Source organism: Furipterus horrens, unplaced genomic scaffold, assembly GCF_987537825.1.
Source record: "Furipterus horrens unplaced genomic scaffold, mFurHor1.1.pri manual_scaffold_3, whole genome shotgun sequence".
NCBI lineage: Eukaryota > Metazoa > Chordata > Mammalia > Chiroptera > Furipteridae > Furipterus > Furipterus horrens.
Genome location: NW_028327173.1, coordinates 44,014,068 through 44,031,467, shown reverse-complemented (window position 1 = coordinate 44,031,467; position 17,400 = coordinate 44,014,068). Strand labels below are relative to the sequence as shown.

Here is a 17,400-nt window from a genome sequence, read left to right as displayed (position 1 = left end):
ATCAAGGTGTCAACGGGGCCAATTTGCTCTTAAACTGGGTAGAATTTTTCCCTTTCCTGTTCTGAGCTATTGGTGGTGGGCAGCAATCCTTGGCTTCACTGGCTTGCTGGCTTGAAACCACATCAGCTCAGTCTCTTGTCCTCACCTGGCATTCTCCCGTAACTCTTCACATCCTCTCCTTTCTGTGTGTGTAGTCAATTTCCCATTTTTTATAAGGACAGCGGTCTTATTGGTTTAGGGCCCACCCTAGTGACCTCATCTTAAATTGGTTAAGTCGTTAGAAGACACTATTTTCAAGTAAGGTCACATTCTCTGGTACTGAGGGGTTAGGACTTAAGTTTAACTTTTTGGGGGAGACACAATTCAGCCCATATCACTCACGTGTCTGTAAAAGGAATCAATTTCCAGGCCCTCAGCTTTTATATGCGTACTTTGTCTTAAAAGTGATGTAAAATTTTTAAATTTTAAAGAAGAGCTCTTTCATATCTGTTCTTTTGGATCATGATGGCTATCAAGTTGCTGTGGTATTTTAAACTTTAATGGCGGTATTTACAATATACTGGAAATTATATTTTTCCAATCATTTAAATCTATAATAAAAATGGTCAAAATAAGTGTCAAAAATGTGTGAGGGAGTACTTAGTTAAAAATTTTTTTTTTTTAGGGAGTGTGTGAGTAAAATTCTTAGAAGACCACTGATCTAGAGCAGGGTTTCTCAACCTCAGTACTATTGTTTTAGACTCGTTAATTTTCTGTTGTGAGGAGGCTGTTCTGTGCCTTGTAGGATGTTTAGGAACATCCCTGGCCTCTGCCCACTAGATGTTAGTAGCAGCTCCCCAGTTGTGACAATCAAAAATGTCTCTAGACTCTGCCAAATGTCCCGTGGGGAGTAAAAGTGCTCGCAGTTGTTGAAATAGAGCATACTGATTTCCTTTCAGTCAGTAATACAGAATATATACTAGATAGCATTTCAGACATTTCCTAATCTCAATTTTGAGTTGTTCACTATATAGCTTTAGTCAAAATTATGTCCTAAAATGGCAGATTTTTAAGAGGTAATTCATTTTACAAAGTCAGTAAATTTATCTCTATATCGGAAGTGTCCAAATAGCTACATCTAAATAAAGTTAAGTTTTCCCCATCTCTGTGGACCTTAACATTACAAGCCCTTGCTTATACCTGGAGTCAGTGAAAGAAGTGACTATGTGGAAAACCTTTATTGTTTTGTAATAGTTGTCTTTTTAAAAATTTAATCTCTACTGTATTTTTTCCCATTACCATTTAGTCCCCTTATACCCTTCTCCCCCCGCAGCAGTCACCACACTGTTGTCCATACCCACGAGTCTTCTTTCCTCTTTGTTTAATCCCTCCATCCCCTCACCTGTCCCATAGCTGCCATCCTGCTCTCCATCTATGAATCTGTCCCCATTTTCCTTGTTAATTCAGTCTGTTCATTAGATTCACATTTGAGTGAAATCATGTGGTATTTGTCTTTCTCTGACTGACTTATTTCACTTAGCATTATGTTCTCCAGGTCCATCCATACTCTCACAAAAGGTAACATTTTCTTATTTTTTATGGCCCAGTGTATTCCATTGTACAAATGTCCCATAGTTGTTTTATTCATTTATCCACTGGTGGACATTTGGGCTGTTGCCATATCTTGGTGATTATAAATACAGTATTCCCTCACTTATCGTGGCTATTACGTTCTGTACCCCCCCATGATAGGTGAAAATCCACGAAATAGGAACCTTACATTTATTTTAGTATTTATATATATTTTAAGGCTTTATAAACCCTTCCCACACACTTACAAACCATTCCCAGTCCCTTATTAACCTTTCCTACTCCCTTATTAACCTTTTCCACACTTTTATAAACACTACTTATGTTCTTAAACATATCCTATACTCTTAAACCTACGTAACTTTAACAACATATGTATACAGTACTGCAAAATCCCACGATATAGTGAAAAATCCGCGATAAATAATTAATACTTTAAAAAATCCCACGATACAGTGAGGCCACGATAAGTGAACCGCGGTATAGAGAGGGACTGTAACACTGCAGTGAACACAGGGGTGCTTGTGTTCTTTCAAATTCGTGTTTTGTGTTCCTTTGGATATATTTGCAGAAGTGAGATCAATGGGTCAAAAGGCAGATTCAGTTTTAACTTTGAGGTATCTCCATGTGGGTGCATGCCTGGCTTTATGGAAACTCTGTCCAGCAGAGGTTTTGGGATTGTGGATGAGGAGAAATGAGTTGACCCAGACACTGATTTCTGTCTGGGAGGATGAGAGGTGGCAGTTCTCTCTAGAGGAGAAAAACCCCACACTCTTTTTTCCCATGCCTTTTATTGAGAAAGTTATGTATGGGACCATACATTCAGGATATTTAAATCACCAATCAGCTTCAGATGCTTGGATTACTATCAACAGCTACTGATTATAGATAACAATGCAAGAAACACAGTGAACATTCTAGATCAGGGTTCAGCGAACATTCTGGCATCAGATGATTACCAGGTGCAGGATTTCATGTTTTCCAGGCTTTGATCTCGGACATTCTATTTCTTTTAAGCAACTGATAAGAAAGCAGAGCAAGCTTCAAAGCATAGTACACATTCTTTAAGTCCAATTCCCACGGGAACCCTCAGAGTAGTTATCAGGTCATGCCTGCCTTCTAGCCTTCCTGGTTTTCCGGTCAAGACCTACAGGCCTCTTTCAAGGCCTGGCTTGTGATGAGGCTATAGTTCCCAATACCACACAAAAGGGTCCCCCACATCTCTGTACTGCTTTCCACAGTGGCTGCATCAGTCTACATTCCCACCGACGGCACAGAAGGGTTCCCCTTTCTCCACATCCTTGTCAGCACTTGTTATTTGTTGATTTATTGATGATAGCCATTCTGACAGGTGTGAGATGATATCTCATTGTGGTTTTAATTTGCATTTCTCTGATGATTAGTGATGTTGAGCATCTTTTCATATGTCTATTGGCCATCTGTATGTCCTCTTTGGAGAAGTGTTTGTTCATATTCAGATCATTTGCCCATTTTTTAATTGAGTTGTTTGTTTTTTTGGTGATGAGTTTTTTTAAGTTCTTTTCAAATTTTGGATATTAACCCCTTATCAGATGTAATGGCAAACATGTTCTCCCATTCTGTGGGTTGTCTTTTTATTTTGTTGATAATTTCCTTTGTTGTGCAAAAACCTTTTAGTTTGATGGAGCCCCATTTGTTTATTTTTTCTTTTGTTTCCCTTGCCTGGAGAGATATATTCCGCAAAATATTGCTACATGCAATCAATGTCTGACATTTTGTTGCTTATGTTTTCTTCTATGACTTTTATGGTTTTGGGTGTAACATTTAAGTCTTTGATCCATTTCGAAGTTATTCTTGTGTGGGGTGTAAGAAGGTGGTCTAATTTCATTTTTCTGCATTTATCTGTCCAATTTTCTCAACACCATTTATTGAATAAACTTTCCTTAGCCTATTGTATGTGCTTGCTTCCTCTGTTGAATATTAATTGACTATAAAGGTGTAGGTTTATTTCTAAGCTCTCTATTCTGTTCCATTGATCTATGTGTCTGTTTTTATGCCAGTACTATATTGTTTTGATTACTATGGCCTTATAGTATCGTTTGATATTAGGCAGTATGATTCCTCCAACTTTGTTTTCTTTCTCAGGATTGCTGTTGCTATGCAGACATTTTGTGGTTCCATATAAATTTTTGAAATATTTGCTCTAGTTCTGTGAAATACGTCGTTGGAATCTTCATAGGAATTGTGTTGAATCTATAGGTTGCTTTGGGTAGTGTGGACATTTAATTATGTTAATTCTTCCTATACATGAACACAGTATGTACTTCCACTTATTTGTATCTTCCAATTCTTTCTTCAGTGTCTTACGATTTTATGAGGACAAATCTTTTACATCCTTGGTTAGGTTTATTCCTAAGTATTTTATTCTTTTTGTAGCAATTGTGAATAGGATTGTTTTCTTAATTTCCCTTGCTGTTAGTTCGTTATTGGCATATAAAAATGCAACTGATTTTTGGATATTAATTTTGTATCCTACTTTGCTGAGTTCATTTATCAGTTCTAATAGTTTCTTGGTGGAATCTTTGGAGTTCTCTATGTACAGTCTCATGTCTTCTGCAATTAATGACAGTTTTACTTCTTCCTTTCCAATTTGGATGCATTTTATTTCTTCTTCTTCTCTGATTGCTGTGGCTAGGACTTCTAGAACTATGTTGAATAAGAGAGATGAAAGTGGTCATCCCTGTCTTGTTCTCTATCTTAAGGAGAATGTTTGTAGTTTAGCCCATTGAGTATAATGCTGGCAGTGGGTTTGTTATATATAGCTTTTATTATGCTTAGATATGTTCCCTCTAATCTCACTTTGCACAGAGTTTTTATCATAAATGGGTGCTGGATTTTATCTAATGCTGTATCTATTGATATGATTATGTGGCTTTTATCTTTCATTTTGTTTATGTGGTGAATCACATTTATTGATTTGCGAATGTTATTCCCAGAATAAATCCCACTTGATCATGATGTATGATCTTTTGATGCGTTGCCATATTTGGTTGTGCTAATAGGATTTTAGCATCTATGTTCATCAGGAATATTGGCCTATAATTTTCTTTTTTGTAGTGTTTTTATCTGGTTTTTGAATTAGGAAAATGCTGGCTTTATAAAATGAGTTTGGGAGCCTTCTCTCCTCTTGAACTTTATGAAATAGGTTGAGAAGCAGAGGTGTTAGTTCTTCTCAGAATGTTTGGTAAAATTCACCTGTGAAGCCATCTTGTCCAGGGCTTTTGTTTGTTGGGAGTTTTTGATTACTGCTTCAGTTTCACTAGGTGCAGTCTATTCAGAGTCTCTGATTCTTCCTGATTTAGTTTTGGAAGATTGTATGTTTCTAGGAATTTATCCATTTCATCCAGGTTGTCCAGTTTGTTGGCATATGGTTGTTCATAATATTTTCTTACAATCCTTTGTATGTCTTTGCTGTCAGTTGTTATTGCTCCTCTTTCATTTCTGATTTTGTTTATTTGGGTCCTTTCTCTTTATTGTGATGAGTCTGGTTAAAGGTTTGTCAATCTTGTTTACCTTTTCCAAGAACCAGTTCCTGGAGCCATTGACCTTTTGTATCATTTTTTAGGACTGTTCGTTTATTTCTGCTCTAATCTTTATTATTTCCTTCCTTCTGTTCACTTTGGGCTTTGTTTATTGTTCTTTTTTAAGTTCACTTAAGTGTGAAGTTAGATTGTTTATTTGAGCTTTTTCTTCTTTTTGAGATGGGCCTGTAATGCTGTGAACTTTCTTCCTAGGATTGCTATCCCAGTGTCCCACACATTTTGGATTGTTGTGTCCTCATTTTCATTTGTTTCAAGGTATCTTTTGATTTGTTCCTTGGTCTCATTGTTGACACATTCATTGTTTAGTAACATGTTATTTAGCTTCCATGTATTTGTGTGTTTTTGAGTGTCCTTGTGCTTGATTTCCAGTTTCATAGATTTGTGATCAGAGAAGATGCTTGATATGATTTCAATCTCTTTAAATTAATTGAGACCACTTTTGTGCCCTAACGTGTGGTCTAGTCTAGAAAACATTCCTTGTGCACTTGACAAGTATATATATTCTACTGCTTTGGGATGAAATGCTCTGAAGATATCAATTAAATACATTTAATCTAGTGTGTAATTTAAGGCTGCTGTCTCCTTGTGATTTTCTGTGTGGAAGATCTACCCACTGAAGTCAGTGGGGTGTTAAAATCTCCAGCTATGACTGTGTTTCTTTTGATCTTTCCTTTTATGTCCATCAGGATTTGGTTCACATATTTAGGTGCTTGTATATTGATTGGGTGCATAAATGTTTACCAGGGTTATATCCTCCTGTTGGATTATTCCCTTTATCATTATGTAGTGTCCTTCTTTGTCTCTACTATATCCTTGGTTTTAAAGTCTATTTTGTCAGATATAAATACTGCTACCCAAGCTTTTTATTTCCTTTCTATTTGCATGAAATATCTTTTTCCATCCCTTTACTTTTTAGTTTGTGTGTATCTTTCAATCTGAGATGGGTCTCTTGAGGGTAGCACATATATGAGTCTTGTTTTCTTACCCATTCAGCTACCCTATGTCTCCTGGTTGGAGCATTTTAAGCCATTTACATTTAAGGTGATTATTGATAGATACTTATTTAGTGCCATTTCTTTCTTAGACTTCTCCGCCCCCTTTTTTTCTTTCTCTTTTTCTTTTTAAAGCAAGCCCTTTAACATTTGTTGCAGTACTGGTTTGGCATTAACAAACTTCTTTAGCTTTTTCTTGTCTAGAAAGCTCCTTATTTCTCCAGCCTTGCTGGATAAAGTGCCTTGGTTGTAGGTCCTTGCTTTTCATCACCTTGAATTTTTCATGCCACTCCCTTCTGGCTTGAAATGTTTCTGTTGAGAAATCAGGTGACAGTCTAATTGGTGTTCCCTTGTATATAACCACCTGCTTTTCTCTTGCGGCTTTTAGGATTTTCTCCTTGTCTTTAAGCCTTATCATTTGGATTATGATGTGTCTCTGTGTAGTCCTCTTTGTGTCCAACTTGTTTGGGCTCTGAGCTTCCTGGACTTGTGTGTCTTTTTCCTTCATCAAATTAGGAAAGTTTTTGGTCATTATTGCCTCAAATAGGTTCTTGATTCCTTGCTCACTCTTTTCTCCTTATATTCCTGTGATGTGGATATTGTTACATTTCATGTTGCCCAAAATATTTCTTAAGCTCTCCTCACTTCTTTTATTTATCTATGTATTTGTTTGTTTGTTTATTTATTTTTCTGCTCTGCCCGGGTGTCTTTTTTCTACCTTGTCTCCCAAATCACTGATTTGATCCTTTTCTTCATCTTACTAACTACTTATTCCTTCCAGTGTATTATTTATTTCAGATATGCATTCTTTATTTCTGACTGGTCCCTTTTTATGGTTTCTATGTCTTTTTTCATGTTGTTGAGTATCCTTGTAGTCATTACTCTAAGCTCTATCTGATAAATTGGTTGTCTCCATTTCATCTACCTCTTCTAGAGAATTCTCTTGTTCTTTCATTTGGGGTCTGTTTCTTTGTATTCACATTTTGGCCACTTTGTATTTTACTCCTTCATTCAGCTAATCAGTGATATAGCCTGGAGCTGTAACATCGGGGAACACAGTTTTCGTTGAGTTAGATTTGACACTTGTTTTTGACTAACTTTTGGCATCTGAATCCAAAAATGACTCCAGTTTTTCTCTATCATGTCAACTTTTTGAGGTACAGGATACCCTCCCTTGGTCCCCAAAATCATACAAAATGTACATACAAAGGAAAATGAAGAAAAAATTACCTGAATATAGGCTGTATATTGTTACTGTAAGTCAAATTGTGTACAAGTAGTAAAGTTTGCTACCAAACATGCAGGCTAGGAAATGCCAAAATGAGATACTTGAAACCGTCTCCTTCAGTTGGCAAAGCTTTAACAAATAGCTTCACAAGACCCAGTTTTATGTGCAGAAGTGGGACTATAATGTTCTTTCTGTCAACAAGTGGCTCATGTAGAATGTTTGGATCACCAGGTTTGAGGTCAGATCTTGGAGGCCAATTTGACTCCACCCAATGCTTCTCACGAGCTCTGCTGTCCCACATACACAAAAAACAGGGATACTTGGTGTATCCATGTTGCTGACCAAGAAGGAAGCAGACCATTTTAAGGTCAACACAGATAATCCAGTTGTGCCTGTGATATTGCAACAGATCAATGACTTTCTTTATGTCTTCATATTCTTCACAAAAACAAACTGAATGGCCAGTTGGGACGGCACCAAATAAATTACCATTGTGGGGGAGGACACACTTCAAGCTCCGCTTTGAGCTGTCGATGAACAGTCGCCATTCAGTTGCGTTCTAGATTGGAATTCCCAATTTTTCATTAAAACCATGTATGTTATGGCAATACACAAAGCCACCGTCACTTCGAAAGTACTGCAGAAATGCACTTTCTCTTGATCGAAAGTAGGATGCCTTCACTCCTTTTTCAAGCAAGTTTTTCTCATGCAGTCTTGATGCTAGGAGTTCTGAAGCCTTTTTGGATAGTCCCAGATCTCGTGCCAAATCATTCAACTCATGCTGATCAAATCCCTTATGAATGGAGTCATCTTCAATTTCAAAATCTTCATCTTTGCTGTCACTTTGTTCTTTACCATACTCCTGTTTTTCGAAAGAAGATAGTTCAATGAAAACTGGCACTGGGATTTCAGCTGTATGAGGCACTGGGTGTATTGCTGATGGTAGACTAGGATACTCTATTTTACATTTAGTTTTCTTGTTATATCCTGATGTTTTCATTATACAAAAGTAACAGTCACTTGAATGATCTCTGGGCTCTCGCCAAACCATAGGTATACCAAAAGGCAATTTATCACGTGTTCCTTTCATCCACATCTGAAAACTCTCGACACACTGCTTGCACACCTTGTGAGGGACCCAAGACTTATCTTAATCACCAAGTTTTACTTTAAAATATGCATAATAGGCTTGCCTGACAAATGCGCTGATGTTTGTCCTTTGGGAATGGTGAAACTGCCACAGATAAAACAAAACAAATCAGGGTAGTTTAGGCACTTCCAACTAGAAATAGCAGAGGTAGACATGATCTGAAGGAAAGGAAATAAGTACATATGTAAATAAAAAAATAAATTCTGCTAACTCCTTGTATACAGACAAGAACTTGGACTATACTTCGGAATACGATTCACTATATAGAGCGGCACACAACCTCTCACCACACTGTCATGTGTAACTGAGTAGCCTAGACAAGTATAAACCTGTCACTGGTCTCCAAGGTCATCCTCCACTCCTTCCCACTTGAGGGAGGTTTGCTCTCAGCCAATAGGAGAGCACTAGTTCTTCCCTTGATCCAGGCTCGATCCAGGCTCGATCCAGCCTAGAGTGGTCGCATTAAGATAAGCTCTACAGAAAAAACTTGACATGATAGAAGAAAACTGCAGTTTTGAAATCAGCATGCCTATTTAAGTCTAAAACAGCTGAAAAATCGAACTCAACAGGAATTATGTTAAAAATTGTTTCCCCGTGTCAGTGGTCAGGCTTAAGCACCACTGCGTGGAGCAGAGTACAGTATTCCCTCACTTGTCACAGGTATTACGTTCTAGACCCCCCACGACAGGTGAAAATCCGCGAAGTAGGAACCTTACATTTATTTTAGTATTTATATATATTTTAAGGCTTTATAAACCCTTTCCAAACACTTATAAACCGTTCCCAGCCCCTTATTAACCTTTCCCACTCCCTTACTAACCTTTTCCACACTTTTATAAACACTACTTATGTTCTTAAACATATTCTACACTCTTAAACCTATGTTACCTTAACATACGTATACAGTACTGCAAAATCCCACGATATAGTGAAAAATCTGTGATAAATAATTAAATATAATATTTTTAAAAATCCCGCAATACAGTGAGGCCACGATAAGTGAACCGCGATATAGAGAGGGACTACTGTACTTCCTGTTTGCGCAGCTATTGCTTCCCCTCAGGCTGATGCTACTTGGAGAGGAGTGCTCCGAGAGTAATGGCTGCTGCAGTGTGGGGAATGGCTGAGCACTGGGATCCTGGCAGCTGTTCTTTCAGTTCTCTCCCCAGAACCACCAACCCAGACTCTCCTCAGGTATCTCTAGTCCACTCTGTTCTCCCTCTGCTGGAGCCCAGGGTGAGTGGCTACAAATGAAATTTTGTGTGTTGGCCCTTTAGGAGGCTCTCTGAGTCTCCATCCTTCTCTCCCTGGCAGACATATCCTGCTGCTTTTCACAGATGGATGTTATCTGGGTTCCTTTTGAGCTCTGGTGCTGTAGGCTGGGGAGCCCAGTTTAGGGTTTAGACCCCACACTTTGCAGGGGGATCCCCCAGCCACTGAAATATCCCTCCAGAACTTCTGCTCCCAGGTTGTGGGTGCACCTCCTCTGCACTCCCTTCCAGTCACCTTGTGGTGAAGTGGTTTCTTCTCTGTCCTTGGTCATAAGGCTTCTCTCCAGCTGGTGTTCAGTTGGTTATTCAGGATGATTTTTGATTTCTGTACAATTTAGGTGTAATTCCAGTTTGGTCCTGGGAGGAAGTTAGTGTAGCTTCCACTATTTCTCTGACATCTTGGATCTCTGTAAAAGTTCTTATTGAGGACCTTCTATACTACCTTCTGTTTCTCTTGTGTCATGAACAGAACCTAATTCCTGCACTAGTTTAAAGGTGAATCAGTATGTTCTCTTTCAATTCTATCACAAAAACTATGTAAAGCATTTTGCCTGGACTACCAGGAAGCTCACAGCTAAATTTGTGGCTCAATTACAGTATCTTCCTTTAGCTGTTTCCTAGTATAATTGTATATTCACTCTCCCTCTTCCTTTTATTTTATTTTTTTTCTTATTTAAATGGTTTTCAGTTGTTACTGAATCTGGGCTTTTTAGTGTAAATACCTCCTTGTTTTGGAAACTTAAATACAATCAGTAACATTTATGGAGTAATTGGACATTTAAATAATAAATGGATCAATATAGTTTGAAATATTAATAACCCAACTAAAGGCTACGAAGTCATTATAGGGCTTTTTTCTGGCATCATTTTCACAGTGTACAACTGTAGTCTAAAAAAAGGACAACGATTTGTTGAAAATCTCAAGGTGATTACAACGTAGACAAAATAAATACCATTTTCCTCTCATAATAAGACTCGGGTCTCTCTTTGTTCTTAGATTATTATGAAAAGTTCTACTTTTGCTATCTCAAAAAAGATTATTAATGCTAAACATAGAGATGAGCATTTACTGAAACTAGCCTAAAAACTGTAGTACCATTTAGTCAGAAATAGTTTAGGAGGAAAAAGCACTAACATTTCTTGAAGACCTTCTATAAGCTGTGCCTTATGTTAGTACTTTATATCATATTTAATCTCTACATTGGTCCTATGACATAGGTCATCTTAGTGCTGTTTTTATCTACAAGGAACCAAGATTCTGAAAGAGGCAGTGCTCAGGTAGGGCATTTTTATTCCAGAGTTTTCTTGCTCTTGTACCATGAGGCTATAAAGGCTTCAGGACAGTGCCTGCGTAAGTTCTGTGGTACTTCCTCTTACTATTATGTCACCTGGGAGTAAAGATAAAAATTGCCAAATGCTGAATTAATATACTAAATTAAATCCTACAGAGAATAGAGAGGCAGATATATTTAGAGTAATAAAAAGAATCTATTTAAATAGATAAAAAGAATCTTAGTTTATTGCAAGAGTTAATGTAAACAGAAAATGTAAAATCAGATATGTTAAATTTAAGGAATTACTCACTTATCCAATGAATTACTAAAAAAATTCTAGACGTATTCTTTTTCTTAGAGATGAAGTAAGGGCAGTAACATTGTGCATTTTTTCCTTTGTCACCTTTGTCAGAGGCAGGAGATAAACTAGACTGGTCATGCACACAACCCACTGTGGCAGTTCTTATATCTTTATCTGTACATAATGTTTGTGTTTATATCTATCTGTCTATCTATTGATAATGTAGCTTTTCCTATCTAAATTAAAATCTCATGTCAGATCTTATATTGGGAGGTGGTTTGTTATATGTTATATTTTCTTATGTGCTTTGCTAGTTTTAAAAAAATTTCTTACCTTTATTACAGAAAAAAAATGGTTTCTTGCCTCTTTTTGCCCTTAGTGCAATGTTTGCCAGCACCCAACATAACTTGTAAGGATTTCCGTGGTAATGAAACACATTTTACTGGAAGCGAAATTGGTTTTCTCAAGCCTATATCTTGCCGCAATGTGTAAGTACATTACTGAAGCTAAATTTTCAGATTACTTTCCTATGTTGTGTATTGATTGATTATGTGGAGTGAAGAGACAGAGTTAATTTATGGGGAAAATTCTCCACTAATATAACTTTTTTAACCTTTTGCTTGAATCAGAAAGCATCTACTTTAAGTGTGCATATTTTTTTTTATAAATGCAATTTACCAAACAAGTAAAGCTCTATAGTTCACTATTTGGGTTAAATAAAGACTGAATGGCTGTCAATTCAGTCATTTAACCTACCCAAGTGAGTTATGAGAAAAATTCTGTTTTCAAAATGTAAGGGATTTCTAGAGTACAAATAAAGGATTGTGTATCTGTAGTTTTAAAAGAATGCTAACTATTAAATCATTTGCATAGTAGGCATTTTAAAACTTGGTTTCTTTTTTTTCTAATAGGTATAGATGATGAATGGTAATGTAAAACAATTCAAAAGTTAGTTTGGAATATTAAGACAAATGGCTTTTATTTTGTTAGAGATATTCTCTGTTTAAAGAACTTTTAAGTTTGCTTTTAATTTTGCTATAGCAAAGCTAACAATTTATTCTTATAATTCTGCTTTGTCCTAAAAACTTAATTTTACCCACTTTCATTAATTATTGGCACTATATTTTTACCTTTTAACTGTACCTTGTTGCATTTATTTGATGTTACCTATTTGAAGTTATATCAAGAAATAACTATTATTTGGTTGTTTCTACAAGTTCTGTTGGAATTCTTAGAAATTACTATTAGAGTCCTTTTTGTTTCTTTTGATCCTACTTCACTGAATTAATGAGGAGCTTTAGACTCTATCTTGCTGTGTAACCCTAAGCCAATCACTTAACGGTCTTGAGTTCTAAGACTTCTCATTAGTAAAGTAAAAATTGTTGAAAGGAATTATTTTCAAAATATTTAATATGGTTTAGTCAATTTTGATATATATAGATTGATATTTCTACCTCAAACATTTCAAATGACAATTTATTAAGTGCTAGTCTAAGCTATCATAGGCTATAAATACAATAACTAAGAATATCATCTTTTGAGAACAGCTAGCTACTCAGGTTGGCCCTTACGGAATCACATTACCTGTAATTATCACAATGATCTGTTAATTAATTTCCAAGTTAATTCTGATTTTTCAGTGTTTTTTGGTAGATCAGGCTTGATGTGACGGAGATGCACTATTGCTCACAAAACACAGAGGTCATTATAAGAATTATAACTGTCAGAGAAACTGGATACTTCAAATCTGCTGGCCAACTTATTCCCCTTCTGTAGTAAATTCTACAGTTCCAAAATAAAGTTTGCTTGATAATCATTGAATCACAACAAGGGAGTTAGCTAGATGGGTAGTTATAATAAGTCGTAAAATTAGGATAACCTTATATATCATTTTCTTTTACCAGGATATTCATTACATGCCTATCAAAGAGCAAGCTACTGATCAGCTACTGGTCTCATCCTTTGTGTGTCCCTTTTCCAGTTTACATATTTTTCTTCTGTATATAATATTAATACTTGATTAAAATTCCACCTTATTATTGCAGCTATAGCCATTATATAATGTATTCTTCAGCAGCTGAAGTCTGGTAACCATGTCTGATTGACCATTACGCTGCACACTTATTTATATTAGTTGGAACAGTCTAACTGCTGTAACTATTGTCTTTAGAGTTTCAGTGGCCTAACACAATAAAAGATATTTCTCAATCACATCGCAGTCCAATTTGTGTTGGCTTGTAGGTCTGGGTGAGGAGGAAGTGATGGTTGTTCCATGCAGTCACGCAGGGGCCTTGTTCCTTTCATCTTGTGACTTAATTTCCTCTGTCTAGTTCAGTGGTTCTCAATCTGTGGGTCGCGACCCCTTTGGGGGTTGAACGACCCTTTCACAGGGGTCGCCTAAGACCATCGGAAAACACATATATAATTACATATTGTTTTTGTGATTAATCACTATGCTTTAATTGTGTTCAATTTGTAACAATGAAAATACATCCTGCATATCAGATATTTACATTACAATTCATAACAGTAGCAAAATTACAGTTATGAAGTAGCAATGAAAATAATTTTATGGTTGGGGGTCACCACAACATGAGGAACTGTATTAAAGGGTCGCGGCATGAGGAAGGTTGAGAACCACTGGTCTAGTCCTTAGAGTTTTTTCCATTCAGCCAGCAGATAGGAAAGAGGAAAGGATACCCTTTGGAGGAGTGTTTTATGGGCCAGACCTGGAAATGGCATACATCGCTTCTGTCCATAATTGAGTTTTGTTGGACAAAGCTCAGTTATGCCTGCACTTAACTGTAAGGGGGGCTAGATTGTGTAGTTTAGCTGTATGTCCATGAGAAAAAGAGAAATGGTTTGGTGAATAATTAGATAGTCTCTACTTTACCACCAGTTTTCAGATTATTCATTAGGGTAATTTATTTATATAGATAATTGCTTTTCTAATTTCATTTCCCTTCCAAGCCAAGCTTTTTTAATGGCTTATTTTCATTTTTTCTCTTTTATGAATTTTTCTGTTTAATGTAGCATGGCTTTTGGCCTTGTTGAAATTCATCGGAAATCTTTGTTACTATATCAAATGCATATTTGTAGTCTCTATCTTAATCTTTCGTCAGCATTTGGCACTCCCTTCTTTTAAAATACTTTCTTTCCTTAACTCCTACTATAAAACATTCTTTTGTTTCCTTTGAATCCTTTTCCCCTTTAAATCCTGATGTTCCCCAGATTATATCCGTGGTCCTTTTCTCATTTTCATCCACCCTTTTGACTTTTCTTACCATCTTTCTGTACATTAAGATCTCAAACTGAATCTATCATCTTTTCCTTCATTTTCTCCTTTGTCTTAGTGAATGGAACCTGTGCTACCCAGTTTTTTAAAGCAGAAACTTTGGAACCATTCTCCATTTCTCCTTTCCCCTCACTCCCACATTTAGTTTGGTTGTTTTTGCCTTCTTAATGTTTTCCAATTTTGTTCACTTTTTTCTCCCACTGCTATTGTCCAGTGGATTATAGCTTGAGTTTCCACAGAGCCCCCCAATTTACTTCTCTACTTGTAGTCTGGTGCCCCATTCTAATGTCGATAGGGTAGCATTGCCCTCAGCATAAAATCTGACATCCTTGTAATCGTAGATGCATAAGCAAGATCTCTAGGCCATTCACCATCTCCCCAACTCCATGAAAAATGAGTGCAATGCAAAAAGCATAGGATTGTAAGCAGGAGACTGACATCAGATTTGACCTTAAAATAATATCACCTGCCTTTCTATTTCTTTTCTCCCCTTTTCAGCAAATCTCCTTAAAAGAGTTGTCTAATATGTCTTCTCTTTAATTTTTTTCCTTCTAATCTTTCTTAAGCCTGCTCTATTCTGGCTTTTGCCCTCATTATGTCATCACCAAAATTGCCCTTGCTGAGGTTACTAATCTCCTCTTGGTTAAATTCAGTGGTAAATTCTCAGCCATTATCTTGTGTGATCTATCAGTCACAATGACACAGTTGATCATTCTCTTCTCTTCAATACACACTTCATTTGACTCCCATGATACCACACCTTCTGGTTATACTTTTTTCTCACTGTCTGTTCCCTTTCAATTTTCTGCTTTCTCTTTTTCTTGATCTTTTAATATTAGAGTATCTCATGGCTCTGTCTCTGAATCTCTTTTATCTGTCTATACTCATGGCAATTTTATGGCTTTAAATACTTCCTATATGCTTGTAACTCTGTAATTTATATCTCTTGCTCAGATTTCTCTCCCTAACTACAGATTTGTAAATCTAGCTATCTTTTGGACAACTCTACATGAATGTCTGATAAACATGTCAAACTCACAGGTCCAAAAATTAAATCCTGACCATCCTTCCAAGGTCTAGTCCATCTTTGGCTTTCCTCAATTCAGTTATAGCTTCAGTACTCTAGTTATTCAGGATACAATTCTTAGCAATATCTTTACTTTTTTTTTCATACCCTAAGTCTAATACATCAGGAAATCCAGTTGGCTGTACTTCAGAATATGTCCGAATCTGGTCACTTCTCACTATTTCCTTTGCTATTACTCTGGGTCAAGACACTATTAATTCTCACGTGCATTACTGTGGCAGTTTGAATTTGTTCAGCAAATTCATCCCTCTCAGTCCCTCTTAACTGGGCAGTGTATACTTCCCACTCCATTGATTTTGGGCTTGACCATGTGATTTGATTTGGTCTGGCTAATGTTAGCTGGTACGAAACAAACAGAGGCTTTAATGTGCTTGTGAGATTTAGCTTTCCTCTTATATGTTGGTGATATGTCCTGAAAAGAACTTGCCCCAAGAAATGCTGCACCTTCAGCATTCCATGAAGTGGAACTTATTTGAATGGAATCTATAGCCTAGCTATAGACTCAGCCAAACTTCAGCCTAAAGCACCATCTCCCAGATGAACTCTGCCTAGATGGGCTGAACCACAGCCGATTGCAACCTGCAAGTGTGAGCATAATTGCTTATTTTTGTAAGCCACTGTGTTTGAGGGTAGTTTGTTATATGACATTATTGTAACAAATTCTTCCCCGCAGTCTATTTTTAGGACAGCAGCTAGAATGATTCTTTTAAAATCTAAATCACACCTCAACTTAAAATCTTGCAGTTTATTAACCAATGCCACCCCAATAAACTCAATTAAAAAACCCTGCAGTAGTTTCCCATTATTTCTCAGAGTAAAAGGCAGAGACTTTACGGTGGTATTGAAGGTCTTGCTGGAGCTGCCCTCCCTACCGTTGTTACCTTTCTGACCTTGGATGGTACTATTCTTCCCTTCTCTCACTCCACTCCTGCCACAGCGGTCTCCTTAATAGACCTGGACATGTCAGGTGTGCCGCCTTTATAGCAGCAGGTTTTTTTTGTCTGGGACACTCTTCCCTTGCACATGACATGGCTGACTCACCTCCCTGAGGCCTTTATTCAAATATCACCTTGTCAATGAGTCCTCTTATCACTCCATTTAAATGGTTCCTGTTGGTAGCCATTTAAATGGGTTCCCTATCATTCTGGATTCCCTACACCCCCTGTTCTACTTCTTTTTTCATAGCATTTATGGCTTTCTTAATATAATATATGGTTTACTTTTTAAATATGTTTATTGCTTGCTGCCACTAGACTGTAAGCTTTTTAGGGGCAAGGGATCTTCTCCTTTGTTCATTAAAATATTCCCGTAGCTTAGAGTACTGCCTAGCATGCAGTAGCTACCTGAAAAGCATTAATTGAATGAATGAATGGATGAATGAACCAATTAACAAGTAAATAATAATTAACAGTTTTGTTTCTAAAGTGTAACATTGGAAATGTATGAAGGTGACACTCAGGCTCTACCTTTCTGCAGAAATGGCTATTCATACAAAGTGGCTGTTGCACTCTCCCTTTTCCTTGGATGGTTGGGGGCAGATCGATTTTACCTTGGATACCCTGCCTTGGGTGAGTATGTTTCACTAAAAAATCCTTGTGAAACTTTGTGTTGTAGGTAAATGTACCTATTTTTATGGATTAAATCTTTGCATA

General features: G+C 36.8%; 1 protein-coding gene across 3 annotated transcripts in view; it reads left to right on the top strand.

The window, feature by feature from the left end:
• TM2D1 (TM2 domain containing 1) overlaps positions 1-17,400 on the top strand; it is a 48,934-nt gene that overhangs the window by 8,331 nt on the left and 23,203 nt on the right. For all 3 annotated transcript variants that reach the window (XM_090269548.1, XM_090269547.1, XM_090269549.1), the window contains exons 3-4: positions 11,746-11,854; positions 17,225-17,316. In XM_090269548.1, coding sequence (XP_090125674.1) covers positions 11,746-11,854; positions 17,225-17,316 — 201 coding nt within the window. The remainder of the gene's footprint in view (positions 1-11,745; positions 11,855-17,224; positions 17,317-17,400) is intronic.